Raw genomic sequence first — 21,321 nt, forward strand, 5'->3', positions numbered from 1 at the left:
CCAACAAAACGACACCGTTACTAGTTGAAAAAAAAAAAAAAAGTTTCTAGGGGGCATTCCGAGAATCGAACTCGAGACCTCTCGCACCCAAAGCGAGAATCATACCACTAGACCAAATGCCCTCTTTTGTTGTTACTTCATTTGTTATTAATATTTATACATTAATGAAGTAATGAGGTGGTCATTTCAGGTTCATTAAAATCCACAACCAGTGGATCTCACTCTCACATCCGATTGCATTTGGAATCTATTTCAAAGCTACGATGTTTTCAATCATAAAAATAATAACTGATTAGTACGTTATTAGATGTGTTAAAGATTGTGAAAACTACCTAGTATTTATCTTTGGAAAATCTGACAGCTGTTAGTGAACTAGTGAAACTAAAATTCTTGTGTGTGTGCGCGTACTGGTTAGTCTGGTTTGGACTTTCTCAACACATAGAACAATACTATGTGGTTTAGTATTTTTGCACTTATCACAGATTAACATTGTGATGGCTGATCCTCACTCTGTAAATCTAGATCTCTGTTCTCTTGAGGAGGGGGTTTCTTCACCCCAATCTCCAAGGTAATATAATGCATGTGTTCTTGTTGATTTGTCTTTGTTTCTCTCGATTGTAGCAGGTTTGCCATAAAATGTCATGCATAGATGATCCATGATTATGATCAACAAGCGTACATTTTAAAGTTGTATTTTCACACCCATCTCAAAAATCATGAATACATATACAATACGTGACATCAACATTTCTGAGTTCTTTTCAAACAAAAAAGAGTGGCAATTCTGATTGTAATTTTAGTAATATGTTGCTTTGATGCTTGAGTATCCTTCATTCCCCCATCTTAAAATTTTGTTCCTGACAATATTTGATATGTTAATGTTTTGTGTAGCTTCAAACAGGGTTTTTTTTTTTTTTTTGGGTTAATTGATTAGAAAGAGAAGAGTATATATATATCCTGTAAACAATGCTTAGGATTTGTTTGATGCAAGGCAAGTTGCTCCATTCAATTCTGGGATATTAATGGTGTACTTTTTACCCGAGCTGCTTAACAAAATGCATTCAGAATTCGAACCATACACCAGAAACCAAGGTTCATGATCTGGCAACTTGCCTTGCATCAAATAAATGATCTACCAATTGGTCGTAGGATGAGACATTTTATACATATGAACATGAAGAATGAATTGGGGTTGCCAGAGAATGTTTCCATTTCTACTTGTGGGACACTAGTTCATGATCGTATTGACAAGCTCGTACTTAATGAGAGGATTGAAGCTGCTGAAGATTCCATAAGCTACCAACTTAAAGGGGTGTGGATCCAACCAAGATTTTTCCAAGTCTCTCCAAATCAGAGCTGGTGACTATGAGGACTTACCCTTTTCAGATTATCTCTCTCTTGCTCTTTTTCAAGTTTTTGTTTAGGCACATTCTTCTGTGTTTTATGGAAGCACTTGACTTTCTAGCTACTTGCATAATTATTAAGGTCTTTTATGTTGGTGAGCTTAGTAAGAAAATTCCAATTCCAAGTAGTAATCTATTAATTTTTTTTTCCTTTTAAGAAAATATTATAATCTTCTATTGCTAGGCCAAGGGCATATAGTTTCTGAATTTGAAATTTTTATAAATCAAAAGCTACTGACTTGACATAAAAGTCAAAATTGTAAAAGCATAAATTCAGAACTTGTTGCAACTAAAATCAAGAATGCTTAAAGTGGTGGTATCATATATAGAAATTGTTCAACTAGCAAAAGAAATGGATAAGCCAACTTTGTATTATTATTGTAGTTGCACGATTTTCCTGGCCCAAACCCTATTGATCAGGCCCTGGCCCAAGGCGCAACACACAATAAATACTTGTAGAGGATGGGTCAAAGAACTTAGCCTCAGTGAGCTCAGTTGGTCTAATGTATGGAAAATACTGTTGCGGGAATAAAAACACCGGAGTGGATTCTCAACAGAAGATTTTATTTTCTCAATGCTGAATACATTTCTCATCCCCTTTCTTTGAGGGACTCTATTACATTATATAGTTCTCTCATTCTTATCTGAACCTTACACTTGTTGATCATCTAAGCCCCCACTTGAGCACCTGTCCTATCAAACACCTTTATCACCCTCTTGTGAGTTGCAGTGGCCAAGGTAGTACTGTTCAGGGGTCTTTTCCTCATTAATGTGGCCAAGAGGGTGGTTGTGACACATTTAATGTGGTGGTAGCAGCTTTCCCTGAGATATTTTGGGTTTTATTATTTTTTATATGCTTGGAGGATGAGCTGCAGTGGTTGGGGCGAGCTTTTGGTCTGGACTTCGTAGTGTCCGAGGAGGTGTTACTCCTCGGACAGGTTTCTTTTACCGCAGTTGGGCTTGAATAATATTTTGGCTATGACTTCTCCTCGAACACGTTGCTTCTCGGACGGGCCTGTAGTTAATTAGCCCATTATTTTGGGCCGGGCCCCTACAATTATTATTACTAGTCGCATATCTACGTGATGTGTGAGAATAAATAATTATTTTTTATTGTAATATAATGTATAATTTTTTCTCTAAATTTTTTTTGAAGATAATTTGTTCTCCCTAAAAATTAAACAATTTATATTCGGTCCAATTAGGTCTACTTTGGTCCAATTCGGTCCACTCAATCAATTTTGGTCCCCCTTTAGTCCATTTTAGACTAATTTGGCCTAAAATTGATTCTTTTTGTAAGTTTTCTTTTCAAGTTTAGCTCAAAATTTTTTTTTTTCATTTTTTGGTTGAAAAGTATGAAATTTTATTATATTTGGCCTAAAATCTTTAGTTTTGATTTTAAAAAATACAAAGAAAAATACTAAAATAGACATTAGAAATTTGAAATACTAGTGTATAACCCATGCATATGCATAGTACAATTAAAAACAATTACAATTACGCACATATATAGGTTCAAATTATACTCTCTCTCTTTTATTTTTTTTCATTTTAATTTCTTTTGGATATACACGAGTTTACTCTTTTTTTATTATTATTGATTTTTGATGATTTATTTATATTAGACCATTCGACTTTTGCACCTCATTAACTCACCTAGAAAATAAAAAATAAAAAACCTTAAATAAGACACGTGGCACAAAATTAGACAACAATTGGAATCTAATTTAAAATCTAATTGGATTTTCTCTCAGTTTTACTTATTTGTATATATATATATATATGTAAGGGCGGTTTTTGGGGCCCAGGCTCAGCAGGCAAGCGACTCTGGCCCAAAAGACCCTCAACAATGAATTTATAGAGAGTGGGTCACAGAACTAGGTCTTGACAGAGTAAACGTAGTTATAAGCAAGCCATGCAACCATTTGAATGTGGGGATATTTCATTAAGCTTCCTGGGATAACAGTTCGTGGGGCTGTATCTTATGCTTTGTTTACAGAACTCCTTTCTCTTTTCCTCTTTTTCTTCCTTTTTTCTCTCTCTCCTCCGATCCCCTGGTCATGAGGATTTTCTTCTCTTATATAGCATCCTTCGAACGATAATGACCCTACACTTGTTAATCATCTGGGCCTCTACTTGAGTGCCTGTCCCATAGGACATCCTCCTTCTTTTCTGTGAGTTGCACTGGCCAAGATAATTCTGTTTTCCTATCCTTTCCACATTAATGCGGCTGGAAAAGTAGCTTCCTTGCATTTAATGTGGCAGTTGTGGTTGCCCCCTGAACGTCCTGCATTTTCCCTTGATTTTGGATGACCTTTCACCATGTAAAGGGTGTGAATCGGACTCCCATTTGGTGCGTTCGAGGAGGTACTCCTCGGACGCCCCTTAAGCAAGCCCGGCCCAACATGATTGGGCTGGGGGGTCCTCTGCCCGTGTCTTCGCCTCCTATTATGGTTGGGCTTCGTATGAGTACCATGACCCAACGTTGACTGGCGAATTTTACCCCCACAATATATATATATATATATATATATATATATATATATGAGCCCTAAAAATGAAATAAAAATGATAAATATTCAAAAGTCTTATTTGGTCCACATTGGTTCTATCTGGTCCATTCTACCATCTTTGGTCCAATTTAGTCCAATTTAGTCCATTCTTCTACTAAAATTATATTCGGTCCAATTCATCCCATTTGGTCTTATTCAGCCCACTTCAGTCTAATTCGGTCCATTTAGTCCACATTGGCTCTAATTGGTCCACATTAGTCCTATTCTGTCCTCTTCAGTCTAATTCGGTCCATCCAGTCCAATTGGCCCAATTCCGTCCACATTGGTCCTATTCAGTTGATTATGTCTACTTTAGTTCTATTTGGTCCTATTCGGTCCATTCTATCCACTTTGACCTACTTTAATCTTATTCGGGCCATTCGGTCCACTTTGATCCTATTTGGTCCATTTTGTCCACTTTAATTCTATTCAATCCATTCTGTCCTATTTAGTATGAATTGATTCTATTGGTCCACTTTGTTAGGTATTTGGTTCCTTTCAGTCCATTCTGTCTACTTTGGTTCTATTTGGTCCATTTGTTCTTATTCGATCCTATTATCTCTATGGGAGGGACGAATCTTTGACCCCAAGAAGGAATTATCCCCTTTGGAAATGACGTTAAGCCTTAATTCTCAAGGTCTTACTCAATCCTATATCGGGGAGAGACGTCTCCCACTCATGCCTTATAAGGTTTTGGCCTATGAATGAACTTGTAGTAGTGGTACACTCATCCTTAGGCCAAAGGCTTATAAGGCATGAGTGGGAGGCGTCTTTCTCCGATGTGGGATTGAGCAAAATCTTGAGGATTAAGGTTCAATGCCATTTCCAAAGAGGACAATTCCTTCTTAGGTTAGAGATTCGTCCCTCCCACAATCTCCATTTGATCCAATTTGGTTCATTCATATCACTTTAGTTCATTTTGGTATCTATTTTTGTGCACTTACATAATGGGAAAAGACATGTTTGGGTCGAAAGCACCTAATTTAAATACAAATTTATTATTAAAAAAAAAAAAATCTCAAAGTTGTAATATATAAAATCCTAAGTATAGTATTTATTGTTATTACGCTTTTGTTGAGCCACATTAATGTTGCATTTTAGTCCACTTCGATATGGTTAAATTTAAGTGAAAGTCTTTATAAATATAAAAGCTATAAATATATAAATATAATCTTTAAGGCAGTTATTTGTTTGGTTTAGTGTAGTTACTTAAAGAAAACCACAACAAAACATGTTATATTTTAAAAAATTTGAAAAAAGAAGAAGATAGTGATGAGAAATAAAAGAGGGTTTTACGAGATTTTTATCATCATCATTATTATATTAAGGCTTTGCAGTTTGGAGGGGAAGTGAAAAAGACAGTGGAAAGATTTGGCTAAATATTTTGAAGGAAAATTATGATATTTTTTCTATAAAAATTATTTTAATCATAATAGTAAAAACAAATGGGCATTTGGTCTAGTGGAATGCCGATTGCCCACAACTCTCTTCTTTTTTCTTTTTTTTTTGAAATCACAACTTATCTACTTGTGGTTTGGCTGAAATTTAAGTTATTTACTTGTGGTTTGAAATTTGACATTTTACCTATTTGAGATTAGCTTAATTAGAGTTTCGTAACCCATCTATGTTAAAAATTGGGCTAAATATGTAATTATGTTCCACTTTTATATTTCTCTCCTTGGAAAACACAAAAAAAAAAAAACATAAAAATACAAAATGATAAAAAATAATCTAATGGAACATTTGTTTCATGAGATTTCAAACTATACGTAAGAAACTTAAATTTTGATCAAATCTCAGGTAGGTAAAGTGTCGAATTTCAAACCACAGTTATTCAATTTAAATTTTTGCCAAACCATAAGTGAGAAAATTGTAATTTGGCTTTTTTTTTTTTTTGGAACAAAACGACATCGTTATACACTACTCTAAAAACCCTACTAGCCGACATATATAGGGTTTTATATTTTTCCGAAGAAGAAAAGTAGTACAGAAAACTTGATGATTACTTTTGAACACCATATATATATATATATATATATATATATAAACAAACAACAATACTGGATTTGGCTCTACAAATACAGAAAACCAAACCTCATGGTTGATGGTTTCTTTAGATGTTCTTTTTCAGAGTCTTTCTTGTACTTTCTAAGATGGGACTCTGTTTTGCAAAAGCATAAAGGTGAGACAAGAATCAAGATCATTAGATCAACTTCTTTTTTTTTTGGTAAGAATTTTCTTGTTAAAGTTCATGTAACATAGGACTTTCTCATTAAAAGTAAAAAAGTTAATAGCTTTGTCATTATAACTTTCATTCTCTTCTTCACAGTGAATATTGAAAATATGAGATTTTTATTCATGGGGTATAGCAACAATGATCAATAAGTTTTTCATTGTGTAAAATGACACGTGAAGTTATTTGAGATTGTACCACAATATGTAAACAAATTGATTCCTACCCGTATTATTATTGGTTATGATTGTCATGACCCAAATGCTGTTGATCATGCAATATATATAGTTTGTACATCACATCACACAAGTATTATTACGTTTTTGTAGAAGCACCATTCACAAGCATATATACCTGTTCTATTCTGTAACATAATCTTATTTCAAAGATTTGATTTTTATAATTTTTTATAGCTTGTCTGTAGTGTTATGATATTATGATGTTGCTGAACTAGCAAAATAAACATTGATATGTGTTGTGTTGTGTAATATAACATTCAAAAAAAGCCTGCATCACTATCGCAGTCGGATATCAACTTGAGGTATTGAGTGCATTGGCTTTAATTAGAAGCATCAGCACAAAGACACCTACTTTCATTCATAACTACTCAAAAATTATGCAAGGGAAAAACTCTGTTTGAACAAACTACTAATAATTAAATATTGTGCTCACATGTTTGTTTTCATTTGAATATATTCATCTGCAATGCCTTATTATTTTTCTCACTTATAATGTTATGTTATATGCTCAGAAAACCTAGTTGCGCTAGCAATGGCAAAGTAACATCAAGACAACTCAGTATTCTCAGAGTCGAAGAAAGTAGTATGACCTCTTCAAAAAAAAGAAAAGAAAGTGGTATGACAGGACTTTGGTCTGGTCTTCCTGCAGACCTTCTATCATTAATTGTGGATCGATTAGGCCTAATTGAGCTTCTGAGTTTTCATGGTGTATGTAAGGCTTGGAGAGCTGCTGCATCCACAGCTTTATCTATGATTGAAGCCTCAGCCAATCATAAACCCTGGTTTCTAATCTATGGTGAAAATTCACAATGCCATTTGTATAATGAATCTGGAAGAAGGTACACTACTAGCATCCCAGAATTGGATGGAGCAACTCGCATTGCATCACACCAAGGATGGATTCTTGTATTTCAAGGAGGCTCAATGTTCTTCTACTGCCCATTCTCTCATGCAAAAATAGATATTCCTACGTTTCCCCTTTCGGTACTCTCTAACCATGCTGCAGCATTTTCATCTCCTCCCACCACTCGTGAATGCATTGTTGCTGTCATGCATCGTGACATTATGTCTGGATTCTCGCTATACGTTCTTCAACGTGGAGCTAATGCATGGGCTAAGTGTGAACTCGTTCAATTTTATAATGTAAGGGAATTAGGTAGTGCTATATATGGGAATCAAAATTTCTATTTTTTTGACAAAATAAACAAATTAATTACCTTCTCTGTCAAGGACAAAACCTGTGTACAGCACACTCTACTTAAGAATGAGAATTCAACCGCCATAAAGCATCTCCCCTATGTTCGTAGTAAGAGTCATTTTGTGAGAAGAAACATGAAGAAGAAATTGGGGCTGGGTGAAGATGTTTCAATTTCTATCTGTGGAACAGTGGTACAGAATGATAGCACTGACATTATTATATGTAATGAGGAAGTTGAGTCTGCTGAAGAATTTGAAAGCTGTTACCTCAAAGGGGTATGGATCCAACCAAGATTTTTTCACCTCTCTCCAAATCAGAGCTGGTCATTTTGAGGGCTGATTTCTTCCTGCTATTTTTTTAGCAAAGTTTTACTCATACTTTCTCTTGTATTATAGAAACACTGAGATTTCACCTCTCTCAAAATCAGAGTTGGTCACATTGAGGGCTTGATTTTTTATAGCTCTTATTTTTTAGCAAAGTTTTACTCCTTATACTTTCTATTGTATTATTTGGAACACTGAGATCAATGACTTTGTTCTCACGTAAAGAGTTGACTTCGAATTGGTTCTTATTTTGGTGAACTCAGTTAATAATGCTATTTTCATTACCAACTAGTAGTATCTATATCTAGTTCTGATTATGTTACAATATATTGCTATGATTTATTGTTTTGTAATGCATAGTCTGAGAGTTTCTGAACTGGGAATTTGTAGCAATCAAAAAAGCCAATTATAGGACATTCACATACATAATTAAAAAAGGAGAAAGCACAATGTTCTCGTACTTGTCTTGTATTCAATTTCCATTTAAGGAATGAATTGGATCTACTTATTAATGTACAAATCAAATAAAAGTAATAAGAACTTATCAGTTTTATTTTTTCCATTGCCGCAGCTAACCAAAAAAAAAAAAAAAAAAACTGGAAATGCCAGGCAAATTGCTATTATGCAAATGCAGCATCTGAGCTTTTATTAGGTACAAGTAAACAGAACACTTGCAGAGCCATGGAATCCAGTGGTAACTAATTAGCAGGAGTAATAAGAAGAAGACAAGTTTGATCAACACCTTCCCAAGAAGCCATGGAAATTAAAGGAGCATATAACAAAAACGTTTCAACCCTAGCAGACCAGACCAGACCAATCACAAAACAAACAATAGTCATCAATACAGCTTATCATATACATACTTGTAAGCTGTAAGAGCTTGTTGGATAATACAACAACTACATGTCGTTTTTTAACTGAAAAATTGAATGGAGAAAAGGGCTATGGCTAATGTTGATTATGCCATTGAGAACTTTTTATTTATTTATGAGGAATGCTAATGTTGATTATAACTACCCCTTTTCTTTTGCTGATTAACACTTTAATAGCTCAGCCAATAACTCAAAAAAAAAAACCTAAAGACTAGTAATACTTATTATTATCAAAACCAGAAGATTAGTTTTTTCGTTTCAGTCCAAGCCTTGCTTAGAGTTGACCTCTGCTCCCTTTATGGTACATGTTCTTATCAACACTCCTTACAAAACGCAGTAAAAAAGACATTTGAGGTTGGCAACTTGGAGACTGCCTTGTGAGAAATGGCAGTATGGCACTCCAATCAATCACACTCTTTCACCACTCATGAAAAATCTTAGTTTTTGCAAGAGATGCCTTAAGTGAGTGCATATGTAATTTGCTAAGTACCCACGATTCTAGGTAAAAGATTAATGACGTAATTTTTTTTTTTTGAGAAACAATTAATGATGTAATTTGGATACACAGTATGCAGAGAAATTCCAGTGTATAAGAGATGCTACTTTCATAGCAGAGAAATTCCAGTGTATAAGAGAAACAATTAATGATGTAATTTTTTTTTTTCCATCTCAATCATATAGATTTCATTTATTGATAACCTATTAAGCCTTGATTAGTCCCTAATCAACCTAAATCTTAGATAGTAGGTGTGCTGGTTGGTCAAAGCTCATCAGTGTGCTTGGCTTTGATAATTGATACTATTGTTGCACAAACAACATTACACTGGCTTTGGTTGACCTGCCAAAATTACCCCTCAAAACTTTTGGTTTTTAATATTTTGTCTTATGGTCCAATCCAAGAAGTTGCAACTTGGAAGGGTGTTTTTCTGTCCATCACATTTTGGTGGGACTGTGGCACGTTGCTATCTATTTTAAAGCTCTCTTTCTCTCTCTCTCAAACCTTGTACTTGTCTGGTGAGCCAAGCTGAAAGCTCAAAATACAATCTTTCTGCAAGAAATTATGTTAAGGTATGGCCTAAGGTTGGTTTCTTTTTGTGTTTACTTTTTCTATGTTGATCCTTGGAAAGAAGTACTTGAAGTTTCAGCTTTTGTTTCTTTCTCCTTCAACCGAATCTTTTTTTTGGGGTTTAAAGAGCTTAAGGGGCATCATCTTCTTCCTGGGCAATTAAAAACAAGGCAGATTTGATTTCAAGTCCCATTTTGACCCATGTCTTTTCTATGTGAATGGAGGACTCATTTCTCAATTATGGGTTACTGAAATGGCATAATTGCTGGCCATTTCAAAATTGATCAATATGGGTGCACCTCATTTAAATTAGCCCTTTAATTAATGAAATTTAGTTTTGTTTGCTTTGTTTCATATATGCTGAAGTGAATATAGCTCATAATATGTTCCTATTGTTTTAACAGCAAAAATGTCTCCATTTCAAGAGCTTTGCTTGCTCAGAGCTTCTACAGGTTACTATCAACCCAGACCGGAAGGTGTGTCAAAGTTACCTATACTTTTACCATATATTTATATTCAAATTTACTTTTCTTACCTTGGATATTTCTTTCTTTCTTTCTTTTTGTTTTTGATATGACCACATTAGATGCGCGTGCTGTTCCAATAATAAGCTGTAAAATATTATTATATGCTAGGAATTTTCATGGATGGTGGTATAGTAATGCCAATATTAGTTTTTTTTTTTTGAGAATGATACAATAAAAGGTCTACCTATATTAGTTAAATGATACAATAAAAGGTCTACCTCTTTTTTCTTTTTCTTTTTTTCTTCTTTTTTTTTTTTTTTTTTTAATTTTTTTTTTTTTACGTAGTGCCTAGAGTTGCCACATTACTGGGTATCTGCACAGACCTTTCCATGATACAATTATAAAACACTTTGTATAAAATATAAAACATTATTATATGTTTTATATTTCTTTATTTATCATATATATATATATATATATATATATATATATATAAAACACTTACTATAAAATGCTGTTGCGAGTAGTACTCACCAGTTTTTGGTCTACCTGGAAGTATGTTTCAGCACCACTTAGGGATGGCCCTAGACATTTTGGGACCTAAGGCGAGAACTAAAAATGAGACATTTTTTTTTTATACTTATATATTAATTAAATTAATATTTATTTAATATTTTTATATTATATTTTTCATCATTATTTTCATTTTCTTCTAAATTATTTTGTAGTTCATTATCAAGATTTGTTGTATTGCAAAATTGAACATCATTTTCTTCTAAATTATTTTGGTGAATTTCTTGCTCATTTGTGATATTTTCATCTAAATTTTGTGTTATATTTTGTTTATTACTAATAACAAATTTATCCATTGATCATTTTTGAGACTCAATTAATTTTTCTTCTTTTTTTCTTTTTTTAAGTTTTTCATATTCAGATGCATATTTTCTAGTAGACATTTCTAATCAAACAAAATATTTATAAAGACTAAAATAAAAAATAACTTTCAAGTGTAAAGCAAATGAGAAATAGAATCTGATTTATATAAAAAGTATTGTTGTATTTTCATCGAATAATAACAAGTTTTTAGCAACCTCAACCTGCATAAATTAAAAAAAAAATTAAGTACAAGTATAACAAAAATTTAAGCACAGCCATAACATTGACACAAGACTTACTAATAAGACCCACTCACCAACAAAAAAAACACAAAGCAAATCCTATCTATAACCAAAAAAAAAAAAGAAAAAAAAAAGCAGGCTTTGAAAAAAAAAAAAAAAAAAAACTGGAAGGCCCAAACTTAACGCCCAGTCCAGGGAGGGTCCAGGCAGCCATAATGATAAACTGATAAGTGATAAACAAAGTTACAAAACCAGCCAGGGACAGGGAGGGCCCAAATAAACAAAGTTATCTTTAAGTTCTTAACAAAAGCCCAAATATTTATTATAATTTTATACCTGAGTCCTGAACCTCAGAAACTGATACGGTGAGGTGAGCAGTTGAGAGTTGAGAGAGGCTGAGGCGGAGAGCAGAGAATCAGAGAGAGGCTGAGGCGGTCCAGCTGGACCAGCCGTCCAGGCGGAGGAGCTTCAAGCTTGCTGCCTTGCTTGAGCCTTGAGCTGTTGTCTGTTGAGCAGATGAGAACAGACTGAACAGTGGAGACTGGAGACTAGAGAGAGGCCGAGAGCAGAGACTAGAGAGAAAGGTTAAATTTTTAGGGTTTTGAGTGGATTTATTTGTTTTGATTTGTGATTGTTTTGTGGTTAATCCCTTAGACCGGATTTGTAGTTTATCTGTTTGTTTTTTGGTCAATGATTTTGTTTAGAACCAATGTTTAATAGGATTTACCAAATTTTTTTTTTTTTGGTTAGAAGGATGTGCCAGATTATTTTTATAATTCATTTGAAACTATTTTTTTTTTCCCTCTACTACCCGGTTCTTTTCTAAAATTTTGGGGCCCGGGGCCTTAGGCAATTGCCTAACTCGCCTAAGGGAAGGCCCGGCCCTGGTTGAAAACACAAACACAGCGTGGTGTTTGTTGGTGTGTTTTACTTGCGGAAAAAGAAAATATTTTTCTTTTTCCGCAAGTAAAACACTTGCATGGTATTTTCTTTTTCCGCAAGTAAAACACTTGCATGGCAAACAAATTTTCTTTTTCCGCAAGATGGCAAACAAGCAAAAAAATAAAACTAACCGCCGGATACCAAAAGCCCTAGATTCGGTATGTAGTCCTATATAAGACATATATGGTCACAACGCCTCTCACAGACCCTCTGCGTCTTAAAGTGGCAGAGAAAACAAATTTGTTCAATATTGTTCTTAGCTTAAGGTGAAGGGTAATGGGGTTTTCTTTGATAAAATTGATGGGAAGCCAGTTCATGTCAAGTAGCCATAACACGATTGCAGCAAGTAGAATTTTCAATTCGAAGATTGTTCCTTCTGTGGGGTTGGCTGGAGTAATTGGAGTGCAACATATGATTCATACATGTACAAGGAGATTTTACCATGCAAATTTTTCTCAGAAATTCCTAAACGGTGCAGCTACAACTCCTTCACTTAATTTGTGGGCACAAAGATGTCTGAGATTTTGTAAAAGAAACAAAGGCAGTTTGCTGTTTGGTGCTTTTGCTGCTTGTGTTACTCTTTCTTATGTGAGAATACAAAGAGTACCATACACAAAACAAATTCAATTTGTTACCAAAGAAACAACGGAGGAAAGGAGGGCAGAGGATCGCTGGAAGACGTTTATGGAGAGATACAAAGAAGATTTACTCCCTTTATCAGACCCTAGGAGTATTAGGGCACAATCCGTAGCTACAAATTTGATTAGAGCAATGAAGGTGGGGTTAAGGCTTGAAAAGGAGTGCAAGGTCAATGGGAATTCATGTGAGGATGGAGTTTTTAGAGAGTATAGGGTACGTAGCGAGTGGGAAAGAGATAATGTAGATCACCTTAACAGCTTTAAATATGAAGGAGGGAATCTTCTTTCTGATTGTAAACTTTTATGGAAACCTAGTACTAAACATTTGGATGGAAAAGATTGGGAAGTTTATGTGTTGGATTGCCCTCATGAAGAAGATGCTTTACACTTCTGCCACTTCTCCCACTTTAATAAAAGGATTGTTATTCCTAGGGGGTTGCTCGACAGTCTAAAGTCCGATGCAGAGTTAGCATTATTTATTGGGCATGAGGTCTGTTTCTTTTTCTTTTTATATTAATTGTTTCTTTGGATATTTTATGATTAGGATATTACAATTTTTTTTTTCTTCTTAGATTGGGCATATTGTGGGTCGACATATAGCAAGAATTTATATCAGGTTTTGCTGGAATATCTATCTTCTCACTCGTATATTCGAAGAGAAGTTTGGATTTGAAGAGTTGTTTTGGGCTTATACTCGCAGATGGTATTATTTTCTTCTTTATCAATTTTTGGTACTATGTGTTTAAGTCATTTTAATCATTGCAAATGCATTGGTTCAATTAATTTATTTTCCCTTTTGAATTCCTAAATATATATAATTGGTTTAAAGAATTTTATTTTTGAAAGTAGGAATCACAAGGATGTATAATTTGGTCGTTTATTTTATTTATTATGGTCAGGAGGCCCATAAATCAAGTAAAATAATACGAATCCAAACTATTAGCATGGTATATATACTATATACTACAATCCTAATTTAGGATTAGCTTCTTCTCAAGGAAAAAAAAAACATAGGATTATAAAAAAAAAACATAGGATTATCTTTTTCCCTAGCAGTGACTGTTTGGTAAATTCACCCAAAACCGTTAATGATACTAAAACAATTGTTGAGTGGGACCACTTCCTACGGATTGAAATACTTGAGATTATATATAGATTTGTGAATCTAAAGAAAGCATTTGAATGTACTTTGAAAGCTTTTTTTTTTAAATTTTAATTCTGTTATTGTCTATTCTCTTTTAGACTTTTAGTATTGATCAAACAAAGCCAAAAGTGGTTGAAATTTCTTTTTGTGTGCTGTCCATAATATCGTTTGAAAATCCAAATTCTTCTACCTTGGTTTTTTTTATTTGCACTAACTTTTACTTAAAAGTTTAGTTACATGTTTTTCATGTCAAATTAAAATAATGCTACACTTTGTTTCAATTATAGGAATGAAAGGGAGGCAAATTATATTGGATTAATGTTAATGGCATCTGCTGGATATGACCCTGAAACAATAATTGGCGTATTAGAGAAGTCGGGCCAAACTTTCAATAAGAATCTACTAAAAGAGGCCAAAGAAATGGGAGAAGTGTTTGCTGTGTTCAAGAAAGTAAAAGATTACATGAATTTGAGAAGCGTGATTTATAGGAGCATGCTTGATTAATGGAAATTTAATGCTTGGTTGGTTTTCTTTTGTTTTTGTTTTTGTTTTTGAGTCTTTTAAGTTTTGACACATTTCACAGTGGTTACAATACATTTCACAGTGGTTTTGAGTCTGTGACCATTGCTAATGGCGGTGTTTTGCCTAACATTCATCAGAATTTGTTGCCCAAGAAAGCTGGGAAAGGAAAGGGTGATATTGGGTCTGCTTCTCAGGAATTTTAGGTGTACTGGGTTGTTGGGTTTTGTTAGGTTATGGGTTTGACAGCTTTGTAATGAAGTAGCTTTTTGTCATTTAAAGCTTCACTTGGAGTGATAATGAAATATTGGGTTTTGTCTCAGATTTTCAATTTGTGTTATGTGAATGGTGTCTTTTGTTTTACAATTTGGAAATTATAGGAATCTGAATTTCAATTAAGCACATAACATGGAAATGTGATTATTGAATTTAATGTTTCAGATTGAATGTGTTTTGAATTCGGAGTAATTATCTTTAATTCTGTGACTACACTTGGCTAATTTTAGTGGTAATTGGATCTTAAATTGTTCTTTGTAAATGTTAAATTTTGCTACCTAGTATTTATCTTTGGAAAATCTGACAGCTGTTAGTGAACTAGTGAAACTAAAATTCTTGTGTGTGTGTGTGTGCTTGTACTGGTTTGGACTTTCTCAACATATAAAACAATACTATGTGGTTTAATACTTTTGCACTTATCACAAATTAACATTGTGATGGCTGATCCTCACTCTGTAAATCTAGATCTCTGTTCTCTTGAGGAGGGGGTTTCTTCACCCCAATCTCCAAGGTAATATAATGCATGTGTTCTTGTTGATTTGTCTTTGTGTCTCTCGATTGTAGCAGGTTTACCATAAAAATGTCATGCATAGATGATCCATGATTATGATCAACAAGTGTACATTTTAAAGTTGTATTTTCACACCCATCTCAAAAATCATGAATACATATACAATACGTGACATCAACATTTCTGAGTTCTTTTCTAAACAAAAAAGAGTGGCAATTTACCAATCAAGAAAAAAGAGAGTGGCAATTCTGATTGTAATTTTAGTAATATGTTGCTTTGATGCTTGAGTATCCTTCATTCCCCCTTCTTAAAATTTTGTTCTTGACAATATTTGGTATGTTAATGTTTTGTGTAGCTTCAAACAGGGTTTTTTTTTTTTTTTTTTGGGGTTAATTGATTAGAAAGAGAAGAGTGTGTGTATATATATATATATATATATATATCCTGTAAACAATGCTTAGGCTTTGGTTAAATCCTGTTTTGGACACGTTCTCTACTAAACAATATTAGCAATCATAATTAATATAATTTAGTGAACTAATACTTAAATATAAATGCATACTTCATTGAGATGGAAGCCTAAATAAAGAGAATTTGAAGGAATGTGCTACATAACCGAACCTCATGCTCTCACGCATGAGGTATTTGCTTTATGATTATTGATTCTTGTTGGTGATGAATTGCATTCTTTGAGTACAGTCATTTTGGTGATGAATTGCATTGTTTGGTTATTGAGCTATTCAGTACGCTAGTTAGTTTCTTTTGTGGTAAGAACTATACACGATGACCAGTTTGGTTGTCGTTAGAATTTGTTTGACCTCATTCACATTTTCTATAAGACCATATAACATATAATGAATAATTCATCATGTTGAATAGGCTTTGTTTTTCTGATTTCATTAAATGCCCTTATTCTTTTTTCTTTGTTCTTTCTTTAATGATGGTGATGGTGATGATGATGACCACAATGATATGAGTAGCTCCACCACTGGTGTCCTTTTAAGCATTAGGAAGCTTTACTACTTCCAGGACACTCCACTACATTGATCAGGGCATGCCTGTATGAATGTAAAATTCTTTATGTTTTGTCAGTTCCTTTCTTGCTAGTTCTCCAGTAATCCTTTTCTATGTTCTTATAAGTTATAACATGTTTAGCAGGCATAGAATGTCCATAGAAACGGGTCTTATCAGGACTACATATGGCCAAAATGGCAGAGAGAAAATGGTCTGACCTTCCTTCTGACCTGTTATCACCAATTGCAGATAGGTTAGGCCTAATTGAGCTTCTCAGTTTCCGTGGTGTCTGCAAGGATTGGAAATCTGCTTCTACCACAGCTTCGGCTGAGATTGAGTCCTTACCAGATCATGAACCTTGGTTTCTGGTGTATGGTTCGAATTCTGAATGCATTTTGTTAAGCAGCTCGGGTAAAAAGTACACCATTAATATCCCAGAATTGAATGGAGCAACTTGCCTTGCATCAAACAAAGGATGGCTTCTTATGTTCCAAGAAGGATCCATGTTCTTCTTTTGTCCCTTCTCTCATGCTAAAATAGACCTTCCAAGGTTCCCTCACTCGCAAGTCACTGACCACGTTGCTGCGTTTTCATCACCTCCTACTTCTCAAAATTGTCTTGTTGCTGTTATTAATCGTAGTAGTGAAACCACGTTGGAGTTGAATATGCTTTGTCATGGGGCGAAGGTTTGGACTAATCACAAAGGGTATCTTCCGCGAGACACCATAAAGACAATCAAAGGTGCTACTTATCATGATGAAGAGTTTTGCTTCTTTGACAATTCAGAGAATCTAGTCACCTTTTCAATCGACAAAAGCTGGAATTTCTTTGTTATAATTCCTCGTCCCGAAGATAAATTACCGGGTATAAATGATCTACCAATTGGTCGTAGGATGAGACATTTTATACATATGAACATGAAGAATGAATTGGGGTTGCCAGAGAATGTTTCCATTTCTACTTGTGGGACACTAGTTCATGATCGTATTGACAAGCTCGTACTTAATGAGAGGATTGAAGCTGCTGAAGATTCCATAAGCTACCAACTTAAAGGGGTGTGGATCCAACCAAGATTTTTCCAAGTCTCTCCAAATCAGAGCTGGTGACCATGAGGACTTATCTCTTTTCAGATTATCTCTCTCTTGCTCTTTTTCAATTTTGTTTAGGGACATTCTTCTGTGTTTTATGGAAGCACTTGACTTTATAGCTACTTGCATAATTATTAAGGTCTTTTATGTTGGTGAGCTTAGTAAGAAAATTCCAATGCCAAGTAGTAATCTATTAATTTTTTTTTTCCTTCTAAGAAAATATTATAATCTTCTATTGCTAGGCCAAGGGCATATAGTTTCTGAATTTAAAATTTTTATAAATCAAAAGCTACTGACTTGACATAAAAGTCAAAAATGTAAAAGCATAAATTCAGAACTTGTTGCAACTAAAATCAAGAATGCTTACAGTGGTGGTATCATATATAGAAATTGTTCAACTAGCAAAAGAAATGGATTAGCCTACTTTGTATTATTATTGTTATTATTACTAGTTGCATATCTACGTGATGTGTGAGAATAAATAATTATTTTGTATTGTAATATAATATATAATTTTTTCTCTAAATTTTTTTTGAAGATAATTTGTTCTCTCTAAAAATTAAACAATTTATATTCGGTCCAATTAGGTCTACTTTGGTCCAATTTGGTCCACTCAATCAATTTTGGTCCCCTTTCAATCCATTTTAGACTAATTTGGCCTAAAATTGATTCTTTTTGTAAGTTTTCTTTTCAAGTTTAGCTCTTTTTTTTTTTTTTTTTTTTTTTTTTTTTTCATTTTTTGGTTGAAAAGTATGAAATTTTATTATATTTGACCCAAAATCTTTAGTTTTGAGTTTAAAAAATACAAAGAAAAATACTAAAATAGACATTAGAAATTTGAAATACTAGTGTATAACCCATGCATATGCATAGTACAATTAAAAAAAATTACAATTACACACATATATAGATTCAAATTATACTCTCTCCTCTTTTATTTTTTTATTTTAATTTCTTTTGGATATACATGAGTTCACTTTTTTTTCTTTTATTATTGATTTTTGATGATTTATTTATAGTAGACCATTCGACTTTTGCACCTCATTAACTCACCTAGAAAATAAAAAATAAAAAACCTTAAATAAGACACGTGGCGCAAAATTAGACAACAATTGGAATCCAATTTAAAATCTAATTAAATTTTCTCTCAGTTTTACCTATTTGTATATATATATATATATATATATGAGCCTTAACAATGAAATAAAAATGATAAATATTCAAAAGTCTTATTTGGTTCACATTGGTTCTATTTGGTCCATTCTACCATCTTTGGTCCAATTTGGTCCTATTGAGTTCATTCAGTCCTATTTAGTCTTTTTTTTTATTATTATTTTAATGGCCACGTCAGGCCAACAATACATGCCGTTTGCCACATCAACAATATCCGTTTATGATGTAACGGTAGGGACCAAAATGGAACGGTTTTTCAGGAGAGGGACTAAAAGCGGTAAAAAAAAAACTTAGGAACTAAAACGGGAATCGGCTGAAAATATAGGGACCAAAATGTGTTTTTCGCCTATATTATTTTATTACGTAGAAATATTATTACACAATCCACTATCATATAAAAATTCCAAGATAATATAAAATCATAACACAAAAATTAGGAGAAGAGCAGATGTCAAAAGAAATAAAAAGGCACAACGTACACACAAAATGGGGTGTTTTACCTTTTTGACATTCTCAAGCACATATTGGTCCACCTGGCTAGAAAGGACTAATAAGTGACTTGATTTCCACTGTCCACCTCCAACCGCAGTAAAATGTCTGTGAGTCATGCTTCTTTGTCTGTGCGCTGGACTGGTTATGGTGGACCAGGGATTTTTGCATTTGTCAGTAGTTGTCTTTGGTTAATATTGAACGATTGATGTATGCGTATAAATTTGAATAATCTCATGATAAAATCCCCAATCAAATCAAATTTAAAATTGAATCCCTTCCATATAAACCAAATCTGACCTTTTTCTTAACTTACAAATTTGAATAATTTGATCTATTTACAACGTAGTTTTTTAATTTGAATAATTTCATCCATTTACAATGTAGATTTTTTTTTTTTTTTTTTTTTTTTCCCTTAGTCTAATATCTAAACTTTTCAATATAATAAAACTTATGTGCATAGTATACGGCATACGGGTGATGATGATAAATGAATAGTAATCTGAAACTTTGTACCAGTGGAGAATAAGTATTTGAAAAAAGTGTAATATACAAACATTTTTGCCAAAAAAAAAATGTTGGGAGCCATTGAAAGATGAGATGAGGAAGCCCACAAAACTGAGTACTACTCATCTTCCTGTATACAGTGAAATATTTCAGAAGAAGAAGAAAATTCCCCCTGCAAATCCTGTCTTTTTATGACAAATTTATGGGCTCCACCATGAATGCGTGGGAGTTGGATACGCCGTGTTTTGAGTGACGTGGTGTTCGAACCAATTCTCTCTCTCTCTCTAAAATTCAACCTCATATTCAACCCCTATTTGACTGCCAAGTGTCACCAACCCATTTCCTAGAAGACTCATTGAGAGACCTTGCTTTCCTCCACCTTTAAAGAAAAGAAAAGAAAAGAAAAGAAATAAATTTGTCACTAACGTCCTGCTTGTTTTGATGTAAAATATTTGTAGGAAAATATTTTCATATTTTACCGTATTTGTTTGCAGTAAAATATTAAAATGTTTTATGCTTAAAAAATTGGTAAAATATTTTACATTTGTTGCTGTCTCTCTCAACAGTCTTGAATCCCGATTAGCCCCTCTCTCACTCTCTTTCAGTTTCTCTCCACAACCCAGCTCACCTTCACTCATCTCCCTCCCATCACCGGCTCTACCTTCTCCGACGGTCCCTTGGGACTTTTGACTCTTGGCATCAATGTTTCCGACGTGAGCAAAGGCGGTGCAGATCGACAACCACTACCCCTTTTATGGTGCAGATCGGTGATAAGGTCGGTAGTGGGGTGGGTCGTCGTCAGATTTGAGTGCCGGTGTCTCTCTCTCGGTGGTGGGGTGGGTCGTCGGTGATGGGTTTTGGTGGGTTGGGTCATGGGTTTTGGGTTTTGGTGGGCTGGTTTTGGTGTTTTCAGGTCTGGTTTTGAGTTTGGTGATTGGTTTTTGGTGGCCAGAACTGCTATAATTGTGGTGGTTTGTGGGTTTTGATGGTGGCTAAATAAGGGTGGGTTTCATTGATCTTTGATTTTCGAATTTTGTTTTCATTTGGTATTGTTGCTTCCTGTTGGTGGTGGTTGTTGTGGTGGTGTGGCCATATGAGTGGTGGTGTTTAGTCACTAGATTTTGGTGGCAGTGGGGCGGTGGTGGCTATTTTTTTTTTCCTCTTTCCAATTTGGATTTTGGGTGGTTACTAGTGGCGGTGGTGCTTGTATTTGGTGGCTGGTGGTTGTTTACATTTTCAAATGTCTAATCTTGCCAAACACTTAAAAATGTTTTCAATGAAAATATTTTACAGTAAAATTTTTTACATGTAAAATATTTTACATTTAAAAATATTTTACATCGAAACAAATGGAGCGTAAAAAGTAAAAAGTAACCCTCTTTTGGTACCCTTATTTATTTGCCTACACAAAACAAAACAACTAAACAAAAAACAGAGCAAAAGCAAAGCAAAGTTGTTGTCTTCAACAACTCTGCAACTATTTCCTCCCCCATTTCTCATGCCCTCACCAAGCCAACAACCCATTCTCTTCCACGCAAACTACTCCACA

General features: G+C 34.0%; 1 protein-coding gene and 1 non-coding gene across 3 annotated transcripts; one reads left to right on the forward strand and one right to left on the reverse strand.

The window, feature by feature from the left end:
• Positions 1–50: 50 nt before the first annotated feature.
• TRNAP-UGG (transfer RNA proline (anticodon UGG)) lies at positions 51–122 on the reverse strand. Its single transcript has one exon. It is a non-coding gene; the product is annotated as a tRNA-Pro (tRNA).
• Positions 123–12,061: 11,939 nt separating this feature from the next.
• Positions 12,062–15,036, forward strand: LOC126709028 (uncharacterized). Of its 2 annotated transcripts, XM_050409090.1 has the most exons (4): positions 12,062–13,541; positions 13,624–13,754; positions 14,483–14,716; positions 14,855–15,036. In XM_050409090.1, exons 1-3 carry the CDS (start codon positions 12,690–12,692, stop codon positions 14,697–14,699), a joined length of 1,200 nt encoding a protein of 399 aa, XP_050265047.1. In that variant the 5' UTR covers positions 12,062–12,689; the 3' UTR covers positions 14,700–14,716; positions 14,855–15,036. The 2 variants fall into 2 exon arrangements, with proteins under 2 accessions (XP_050265047.1, XP_050265046.1); XM_050409089.1 differs by having other exon boundaries at positions 14,483–15,036.
• The last annotated feature ends 6,285 nt before the right edge of the window (positions 15,037–21,321 follow it).

The sequence above is a fragment of the Quercus robur genome, chromosome 12 (genome assembly GCF_932294415.1).
Source record: "Quercus robur chromosome 12, dhQueRobu3.1, whole genome shotgun sequence".
NCBI classification, from domain to species: domain Eukaryota; kingdom Viridiplantae; phylum Streptophyta; class Magnoliopsida; order Fagales; family Fagaceae; genus Quercus; species Quercus robur.

Excerpts from the sequence above, each read along its gene's own strand:
- LOC126709028 (XM_050409089.1), top strand. The coding sequence starts at position 12,690 with ATGGGGTTTTCTTTGATAAAATTGATGGGAAGCCAGTTCATGTCAAGT. Across the intron at positions 13,542-13,623 it reads CATTATTTATTGGGCATGAG|ATTGGGCATATTGTGGGTCG; the intron begins GTCTGTTTCTTT and ends TTTTCTTCTTAG. Across the intron at positions 13,755-14,482 it reads TGGGCTTATACTCGCAGATG|GAATGAAAGGGAGGCAAATT; the intron begins GTATTATTTTCT and ends TTTCAATTATAG.